Source organism: Plectropomus leopardus, chromosome 11 (assembly GCF_008729295.1).
Source record: "Plectropomus leopardus isolate mb chromosome 11, YSFRI_Pleo_2.0, whole genome shotgun sequence".
Classification (NCBI taxonomy): domain Eukaryota; kingdom Metazoa; phylum Chordata; class Actinopteri; order Perciformes; family Serranidae; genus Plectropomus; species Plectropomus leopardus.
Window position 1 is genome coordinate 11,780,980 of NC_056473.1, and position 10,685 is coordinate 11,791,664.

The 10,685-nt window shown below is 40.9% G+C and overlaps 1 protein-coding gene across 2 annotated transcripts in view; it reads right to left on the reverse strand.

The window, feature by feature from the left end:
- fbln1 (fibulin 1) overlaps positions 1 to 6,452 on the reverse strand; it is a 35,748-nt gene extending 29,296 nt beyond the window's left edge. The window contains exons 1-2 of one of the 2 annotated variants that reach the window (XM_042495870.1): positions 6,177 to 6,452; positions 1,421 to 1,529 (exon numbers count right to left, since the gene is read on the reverse strand). In XM_042495870.1, coding sequence (XP_042351804.1) covers positions 1,421 to 1,529; positions 6,177 to 6,231 — 164 coding nt within the window. In that variant the 5' untranslated portion in view covers positions 6,232 to 6,452. The remainder of the gene's footprint in view (positions 1 to 1,420; positions 1,530 to 6,176) is intronic. The other variant, XM_042495871.1, reaches the window with a different exon arrangement.
- Between the last annotated feature and the right edge of the window lie 4,233 nt (positions 6,453 to 10,685).

Below are 10,685 nucleotides of genomic sequence, written 5' to 3' on the forward strand. Positions count from 1 at the left end.
TCGGCTCATGGTAAAAACCTTCTAAATGTCTGAACAAGAAATAATATGAGCACACATTAGCAGGTGCTGGGCAAACAGCTAATCTGCAATGTTCAGCTCCCAGTAAAAGCCTCCTAAATGAACAATGCTAAAGAAATTTGAATCAGGAGAAATTCCAGCTGGTTGCAGTCTGCAATCTTGACCACTAGATCCCCACTAAATCCCTCTAAATCTTACACACTGCTCCTTTAAAGCATAAAGGGAGAAATACGGGAAGTACTCCAGTTTACCTTAACCTCTGAGCTCTGTGCGAATGAGGATCATAAAATGTATATCCCTACAGGGATCAATAAAATACTATATATAACTCTAATGGCTGCTAAAATATCAAAAGCAATATCTGGGACAGCCCCTCATGAGACTATGATTATAAAAGTATCAGATTTCATTGTATTGTCTATCATTTGCATTGCAGTCCAATCAGTTAAGAGTGGGGTGACTGTTTCTGTCTGGTCTGGATATCTGTCTCACTGCAACTTTACAAGACAGAGAGCATAAAACTCCACCCCCTCACCTCTCCTCTCTCATTTCCAACAAGCCTCTTTATCAACTCTTACCAGAAATCTCTTTCCAAATAAACTACCGTAGATCTCGAATTCACGTCAAAGCGCACACCTCCTCTGCAGAACCTTTTAAGGGCACAGTTGTGCTCCTGTTTTTCTTTTCTCTTCTCTTCGCTCTTTTTCTTTCGTACTTTCTCCCCCCCACCCCCCACCCCCACCCCCGCCTTTTGGTGTCTGAAGTAATCGTTCAGATTTCCTGTTATTGCCTCTCTCCATCCTTCCTCTAATGTCGCGTTTCACCTCTGAGGTATTTCCTGGGTTTTGAAACAGCCCCTCTTTCTGACCCCCCCCCCTTCAACCCTTTTCCACCCTGCTCCCCCACAAACCTCTGCCCTTTTCCTCTCTTCCCCACACACTATAATTTAGACAAATTTGGGATCACTTAGGGTGGCTACGGTAAATGTGTTTGCCATCAGTGTTCGCAGCGGCAGATCTCTTCGGCTTATGGGCCCTGAACCTGTGGCAGCACACCCTCTAGGGTTACCAACAGACCTGTTATTATCCCATCACTATTAGTGTTTCCTGCTCTCACGTGAAGTGAATAATGTGCCTGGAGATTTATAGGAGTAAGGTAAAGCAATCTCATATTAAGGGTCTACAGAGATTTCCCGCCCCAATGCATGGTACAGGCCAAATCCCTTGGGGCCAATACTGCAGGAGCTTCTGCGGTACAGAGGTAAGATTGTGACAAAGGGTGCAACATTTTAATAACTTGTAAATATAAATAAGCACCAGGCAAGTCTCCTGACCAGAGCTCTTATCGTGTATAGATTTGCAATTAGACATTGAGAGCAAAGTGGCAGATAGCGGCTGCTCACCTGCATGTGGTTGACTCAGACATGAGAGGGAGGGACGCGCAGTCTGTGTTAACACTGGCATGCCTCTGGCCATCTTTACAACAGTCCTTTATGGAGATCGGCTCTGCTCCTGCAAACATAAAAAACAATGTATGTTTGTGTGAACAGGTGAAAAATGGTGTCCATCCCACTCACTGCACACTGTCAGAGGGAGATTTTCATATGTGGTATTGTCTGGTTTGCTGCAGTGAGGGGACCCCCACTGATGTAATCGCTGCAGGAGATAGACCCCCGCTGGGGTACTGCTGCATCTGCAGTTACCACACCTGCCTGCATACACACAAGATAGTGAAGACAAAGTGGCGCCACCAGAAATGTTAATTAGGGGTTGCCAGATGGGGCCACTGAAAATCTTGGGGTGGCACGCCAAAAACCCAAAGCAATAACTGAATTTTAGGAGTTCTGCTATGCTGTTGAAGTAGTTGAGAACCGTCAGTATGGAGAGTTTAGGAATTGCATACTGATGCTGCTGTTTTATTTTACATTCAAAGTTACTAATTACCTGATGGCTACTACTGGTCTAGTTAACATTTTGAGTTCCACATCAATCCAGCCTTAATGTGTTATGTATCTGTACCACAGACTGTATATAAAGATCGGTGACAAATCTCTACGTACTCCTTTTGTACAAAAATAAAGCCAAAATATCCTGAATATGGCTGCTGCCCTCTCATACTGGCGACATCATTTGTGGCCAGATACATCAGTGTGCTAAGAGCTACCTAAATTAAAGAAACCATCACTGGGAAAAACTTATTTGACATGTACTTTGAGTTTATAGTTTGACCCATTTCCCATCCACTAAAATGGAAGGGGTGGAGTTTATGACCGATAATACAGACAGCCACCAGGGGGCGATCAAGATGTATTCTCTGCACTTTTGGGGAAGTCATTCATCTATTTTGCAGTCTCTGAACCATATATATATGTTTCAGGTGATTCATTGGTCCTCAAATAGGCATGCTATCCTTTTCCTTATAGAGGCAATTATAGGGCATTAATTTGAAGGTGTGCATCGCCAAAACTTTGCCTAAATTTGAAGCGTTATTAAGCTGCTTATTAACAAGCTATTCTGACATGGTTTGTACCAATGGATGCCTTAGGTTGTCTTGTTTTATATGATACCCCTATGTTCATGGTAGTTAAAAAAAAGTACACCACAGCCTGTTAAAAACAGAAGTGTTGATTCCCATTTATTTTTGGCTGGGGGAGCAAGCACTAGCATCAACCCCCCATTTGGACTGCCACTGTTAACAAACTCATTCCGGGACTAGTTTCATGCCCTTTAAACTGTTCATGATGAAGCAAAATATATCAGATGGCACTGTTTTGTAACATTAGGCATTCTTTGACAAATACTTTTCATTTGGCAAAAATCAAACGTGCTGATTGAGACAAGTTATGATAATCAAATTTGGAAATCTAACAACAAATGATATTGCCATTGTCCTCTAAGGCATTCTCTAAAAGATGGAAAAACAAAATTTTGAATTGCCTGTAGGCTCTTTTTTGCCAAATACAATGAATGATGGATATGTTGTTGTAGACACAAGAGAGGCTTTTTTTTTTTTTACTGGAGCACAACCAACTCTGCGGTGATCTGGCTGTTTATTCATGTGGATTAGAGAGCGTGGAATGCCTCGACTCTGTAAACAATCAGCCGTCCCAATCACATCAAGTATATTCATTCGCCTGTGGTTTGTGTGATCTGCCAAACGTGAAATAGCTTTGGCAGATTGGCTCCCTTGACTTTTTTTTTGCCTACGGCTCAAACCAGGATAAGTGCGCTAAATTGATATTAACAATAAGTCCCTCGGGATAAAAGCAGAGAAAACAAACTCACCGTGAAATAAATTCTGTCGACCCATTGTAATAGAATACGACTTGTTGCTGGTCAGTGACCGAATGCTCTGAATTATTGGGAATAGTGATTGTGAAACACACTGAACAAATCCATCTGTTTGAGACACTGCCGTGAGCAGTCTGGCAGGAATCAGCAACTTCAGATAATAAGTTAGATTACGTTGGGAGGACAAGTGTCTGGAATAGCAGTCCTCAGTTTTATAGATCTGCTGCTTTCTCCCAGAGGGGCAGGAGGAATTTTATTATAGCCAGTAAATCAAAGATGAAGCATAAGCAGGAATAGTCATCATCACAGTTTTCTGCATTGATAAACGTTGTAACAACACAATGTAGGCATTGCAATAAAACCCTTAATTTCCAAGAACAGTTTGCAGGCTTCTATAAACAGTTTTGCAGCACAGAAATATGTAGGGGCAAAACATAACAATGACTAAGAGTTTATTGAAAGCAGCATGTGTGGTTTTCTTATGAAGAAAGCGAGTCATTTCTCCAGCGTAGGCTACGTGAAAACAAAAAGAGTGAAAACACTAATGCTGCAGCGCAAAGGATGATTAAGCTGGCAGAAAGGAGTGAATATAGACAGAGGATTTATTACAAGGCAGCCACATTAGCTGACTCACTACTGACTTCTGGAAGTCTGGCACATCCCAGAATCCTCTGGCCAATAAACCTTGTAGCAGCTGGATGAAATGAGATGGCATTTTAAAAGCTTTTCACATGGGCCTACCAAGTGGGCCCTCTCAGAATCTGTCTCTGTCTCTAAATGTTAAAGGGAAACTACACCCATATTCAATTATACAGGTCATTCCTATGGTCTAAGACAGTTAAAAAAATATTAGAAAACATGAACAGTTCTCTCCCAAATCCAAAAACTAGAGTGCTAAAACTCAAATTTGTCATGTCATAGGGTATTCGGTCTGGAGCTGCTCCATTGACAATGAATGGCGAAAGATGTTCTAGATGACTCTAAGAGCACCCAGGGGGATGTTCCCAGAATATAGTCACATTTTGTACTTCAGGACTGAGAACACTTAAGTAAAATAAAGCTTAGATGGGTACTAAAAATGAAACAAACTTATGTGAGTACACAAAATCTGACCCCCATTCATTGTCAGTGGAGCAGCTCCAGATTTTATACCCTATGACACCACAACTTTGAGACTTACTTCTCTGGCTCTGACTTTTGAGAGATAGTAACTCATTTTCACAAATACTGATCAAACCTTACGAGGTCATGGAAATAAAATTTTGGGATTCTTAATTTAGGTGGTGTTCCCCTTTCAAGACATCTATCTGTTTGCAAAGTGACACCAGGTAGTTCCAAAAAAAGACTATAACAAAACACTTAGCTTGCAAAAATATGATATGGATATAAATGCACTAAGTGCCATTAAGGCCTCTTATAAATGTGTTAATGACCAAAAGTCAAATACTCCTGAAGTATGCAGCATGTGTATTTTAAATGACAGTTAAATTGCCTCAGAGATTTCTCCCCACAGTAGCTCTCTGCTGATAACTAACTCTAACCCACAATGGCATCACAGAGTCATTCCAGCGCCACCAATGTCTGCTTCTCCAGCAAATTGAAAGACCAGAAGCGCCTTTAAAACTGTGTGGTGCTGGTTTATCAAAAGAAGCAAACCAGGCGCAGCCGTGCTCCGGCTGAGATGCAGTCTGTCGCTGTTCCCTGTCTCTGTGATGCATTGTCTGTCTGTCTTGAGAGGGCTGATTTCCATCTTGGATGGCGGTACTGGTTGTGAGGGCCATTCGGTCTTGGCAGAGCAGCACATGGCTTGCCTGCGTCTAGACGCCTCATGTAAACAAGGCTTAATGAGCCCAGTGGTGGAGCTCCGCCCAGACAGAGTAGTTTAGCCTGAGCCAGACATCACAACAGCAGTGTGCATCTCCTTCACAGGCTGCACTCCAGGCTGTTATTTAGAGGTTTCTGTCAGTCACAGTGACATAAAACTTCTATATCTATCTATTAGATCTTTACATGACACATTTAGGTGCTTTTGTGAGTTTCATCTAACTAATAGCTGACAAATTTTCACTCCAACCTGACCTGTGACACAACCCCCCACAAAGGAGGCAGCTTGAAGAAAAGTGACCCTGCTGACTGTGAAAGTTGCCCCATGTGTGACCAGGGGACCAAGAACATTTGGATACATATAAATCACACTCTTATGTCCAAACCACCCTGCCCTGATGAGACACTGGTTGTTCTGACACAACATCACAGCATACCAAGACACTTGGCCTTTGACTTAGAGGGCAAAAAGTAGAGAAACCAAGGCAGCACTTTATAAATCAAGCACTTTATAAATCAAGTTAGGCTCTAGCATAAACAGAATGTAATGAATGAAAGACAGTTTATGTTTTGATATGACATTGTCAAGTTATGTAAATGCATAGCATCTGGATTTTGTCCTATGCAATGCAGTGAAAGTTCACATCATTACCTACATTTCATGTTGAGGGAAGACAACAGAAAAAAACTGTACTAATGTTGTTCTGTTGCATTTTTTTAACAACATAAAGGTTCATTTGAACCTTTCTTCATTTCAATATAAACCTGCAGCACTTTGAAGCACCCAGCTTTGTGAGCTTAGCTCTCATCACATGCCCAAACTAGTCCTGTGATAAATTCGTCACCTCCTAGGGTCTCACTCTTTTTTAACTTTATCACTTTCAGTCTTACTGTAAATACTTACACAAAGTCATGTACAAAGTTATTTTGCAATGTAATATCCACCAACCTAAGAGCCACTTCCATTCTTTGGCCCGGTCTGAGGATCTTATTTAAAAGTCGTCATGCAGTGGTGATAAAGTTTCTTCCAGAGAGGTAACTTACCTTGGCCAAGGAGAACTCCGAACAGAGAGCAGAGCAGCACTACACACGGACCCATTGAATGAAAAAGAGATTTAACTTGTGGGGAGAAAAAAAAAAGAAGTCCGAGAGCTTTGAGCTTTCCCGATGCTGGTTCTTGTGCAGGATGAGTGAATAAACAGTAGCTCTCCTTGAAAAAAAGAAAGACTGACTCCGCGGGAAAGAGGTGGATGTGATGGAGCTGAGTGAGTCGCAGCTGCAGCGTGACTGGAGGAATGAGCGTCCAATTATGACACTGCGAGGGGCGGGCTGGGGCCACAGGCACACTGAAACTTATTGCTAATAGGCTAAATGTTTTGTCCCCTCCAGTGTGAACTCCAGATTAATCGTGAGCATATTTACAGTATAGCCTGCATTACAAATATAGAAATTATTTTGCTTTTGGGACTTACTGATTGGCTCTTGGCAGTTTATTGTGTGATTCATCACTATAGAATTATTGTTATGCAAGTTACAAGAAGTCTTTGCACTCCAAATCAAGTCCCAAATCCTAAACTTTGAATTGAGTCCTAAACCAGTCGTAATACGCTCTCCGCCATGTTAATTTTACAAAATGCACAACATATTTGTTTCAATTTGTTAAAACGAGCTTGCTCAAAGTTGTTGCATCTCAATTTGCAATTTTCGGCTTTCACATTTTGCATACTGCCACTCCGCACAGTTTTTGAACTCAAATTAAATTATTTTTGGTATCATTTTTTTCCTCAAATTCTACTCAGTAATGCAAAGTTAGTTCCTCAAGGGTCTCTCCTGCAACTTAACTGAATGCTATCTTATTGGTTCAAACAAAGTTGATATGTTAAGTGTCAACTTGCTGCTGGGATTCCCTAGCAATAATGTTAGCTTGGATCAGGAAATGAAAGGAAGTTCATTGATTTGTGGCACACTTTTAAAAAATGTACTTTTTAATCTTTGGGCTTGGGGGAAGATATCAAGTCCCATTCATGACAGTGTCAGCAGCTGAATCAGGCCAGTTTATTTGGCCCGACTGGGGTGTCATTCATCCTGAGTCTTAGCCGAGTCGGGCAACAGGATGTGGTCCAACTTATTTCTTCTTGTGTGTTGACTGTGGGCTGATGCTGGGCCAGGTCATATTTTGAAACAACTCAGTGATGGCAGTGTCGGCAGCCGGAATAGGGCCAGTGTATTTGGCCAGATCCTGGGACATCATTTATCCAGAGTCCATCCAGAGCAGCTGAGATCGGCAACCAGATGCAACCCGATTTTTTTCTTCCTGAATGTCATGTGTGTGCCAATGCCAATTTGTAACTTGAGCCTGACTCAAATCAAAGTCATGTGACTCAAGTCCACACCTCTGCTGTATTCTGATAGGATTTTTTATTCAAAAGTCCTTCTAAAATGTTTTATATGATTGGCACATTAATGTGCATGGGAAAGAAAAAGATCTGAAATACTACCATGGGCGATGCGGGCTGAATATATATTTTTTTAATTGTCTGTAGGAGGAATTTCAAGTGACTTCAGGCTACTGTGCTGTAAAGTATGCATGCACACATGGAAATTGTCTTCCCATCAATGGCAAAGTAGACTTCTTCTGTCTGTGACTAATGATTGTACTGATTACTCAACATCTGGAGCCAGTTTTGGGGTATTTTTAAAAAATCTCCTGTGGCTATGTCCAGATTGTAAGCCTTGAAACCTTTTGGATATCTCAGTTAGAGGAAATAGGGGGAATCAAAAAATAAATAATTTCACCACCACTGCCTGAAAATAACTATATTTATTTGGCTGCTACTTTTGAGTTTACTGCACCTTAAAGGGATAGCTCAGATTTTTTTGGGTTAAAGGGTATACGTCCCATAGACAGAACAGTACTTACAGTAGATATCAGTCAGCACACTCCCAGTTTAGAGAAGCAGGTGGGAGTCTGACATGGAAGCTAAGGACTTTACTGCTGTGGAGGGATCAGTAACAAAACATACTAATTGTATGCTGTATTTAGAATATTTTCACTGCTTTACCATAATGTCAGACAGTGATATCTAATGGGAAAATAAAGCCATTATATTGCTCTCTTTAAAGTCACACTCCATTGAGAAAAACAGTAATTTTACCTCGCTGAACACAGGAGCTGCTGATCTACCGCTGCCTCAAACAGTTATTGTGTTATTGTGGGACTTTGGCATTTTTAAGAGTTAGTTCTGATTTGCCAAAGTCACACAATAACACTAACTAACTAACTGAATGAGGCAGCTCCTGTGTTCAGTGAGGTAAAATTACTGTTTTTCTCAATAGAGTCTGACTTTAAAGAGAGTTAAAAAAAAAAAAAAAAAGTTAGTGTTTTTGTTAGTGGAGTCTGGTGGCTTAGACGAGGGGGGAACTGAGGCCGTTAACTGCTTCCTTGTGGAAACAGGCTGTTTCTAGAGCGGTGAGAATACTTTTAATATAGCGTACACTTAATCTTAGATTGATATGTTAAGATGAGACTTCTTTTTTAGGTGGCTAAGGTATGTTTTGTTGCAGACCCCCATCCACAGCAGTACACTGCTTAAGTTTCATGTCAGACTCCAGCCTGTTTTTTCAAACTGAGGGTGTGCTGACTGCCTTCTACTGTATGTAATACACTGATTATGGATAAGTACCCCATATAACCCCACTTTAAAATATCTGAACTATCCCTTTTTAGGAAGATGATAGATCAAATTAGCAACTGTCTCTGCCCATTGAATACTTGCTTAAATTTTAATCCTCATTGTATCTGCACAGTGATGATAAAGATTCCTGTAGACCTTCTGCTGAGCCTATTTTACTCTGAAGTTACTGAAGTTCACAGCAGCACCAAAGAAAATGAGGCCATTTCCCTCAAAGTTAATGAATTAAAGCTTTTGTAACATTGCCACAGATGTGGGCACACTGTCAGCCAAAGTGATCACGAACTGTGAGAGGGAGCTGGGTATAAACAAGCAGCTCACACACGTGCATGCACACACACATGCAAGTCTACCGGAATTGGCAAGGAGCGGAGAAATAATTGCTAGACTGCATTATAAACATTTTGTACCAACTCTGCAAATTCAATCAGTCTACTGACTCTGGGCATGGTGACAGAGAGAGGTTAAATGATCTTCTAATCAGAGCCACATGTCTCCACCACCAGTCTAGCCAGTCTAGAAACATCACCAAGGACTTGATATCAGGACACCGCAGGCATACAGGAAAGCCCACAAGTATATGGCAGTTATAAATGGGTAACTGCACTGTTTCAGTGTAGTGTGCGACAAGTTGTGTCTCAATCTCTAGTGCTCGTAGGTCCAACACAGTCTGCATTTTCTGTTGGTTATTATACTCCATTAACAGTCTTTCTATAAGACCGCATTTTAATAGAGCATACCAGTGTTTTGAATGTTTCAGTCCATTAAAATGCGTAATATACATTTAGGAATGTTATTTGGACTTTTCCAGACAGCCACGTGCCTCCAATTATTCCTCTATATAGTGCCACCACTGCAGAGCTGGCTTTGGGTAGTGAAGGTTTTTGAACTTTATGTCATGTAATGTCCTTATTTAGTTAATACAGTTGCCCTTTTCAACATTGGGATCCATTTTTTCCAAATAAAACCTATTTATAAAAAATCATGCTTCTGTGGTGTAAAAACAAGCTTGCAGAGAATGTGCTGGAGGAGGTAATCCATCATAGTGAACATGTCTGCTTTATATTTTATCTTTTACTTTACGGTTGCTTGGTAAAGCTGCAATTATTGCTATACTTTTTTCCAGTGATTTGATCCTAACAACAACAAAAGCAGACACAGTGTTTATTCTACCGGGTAAGCAGGTTTTCTGTACTTTTTTTTTTTTAAATGTCCTATTATTTTTTGGGTTTTTATCAAAGCTGAAACATCTAGGACTGAAAAAAATTAGCTAACACTGAAGTGGTAAGCTCCTTGAATGGCCACTTGAGGCTGGCTCAAAAAACAGATTTCGTCTTTATATCTGATTTCCCCTTCATGACGACTGTCGGGGGTGGTGAATTTGAATACAACTCATTCGTTTACATTTTTGTAAGGCTTAAAGCTATGCAAACTTAAAGCTGGCCTCTTTGAGTGGCTGGCTATCTTCTGAAAGTTTCCCCGGCTCACCCAAATATGGTCACTTCTGGCCAAACTTGAGGCTTCAAAATGGTGGTCCACAAATCAGTGGGTGATGTCATGGTAGCTATGTCCATTGTTTTTACAGTCTGTGCTTTCATTGCCTTTATGTGAAAGAATAGCTGAAGATTAATGGGAAAGCGGGGAGAGATATGGAGGACGAAATGCAGGAAAGGGCACGAGTCAAAATCGAATCCCAAATGGCTGCTAAGGACTCAACCTTTTGGTACATAGGGTGCACACTCTAACAAGAGCGCTACCAGGACACCCAACATTTCAGCAAGTTGATATTAAAACCTTTGCAAAATGAATGAAAAGCTATGAAAAGAAAAGAAAAAAACCCACAAATTATAAACACAACAGC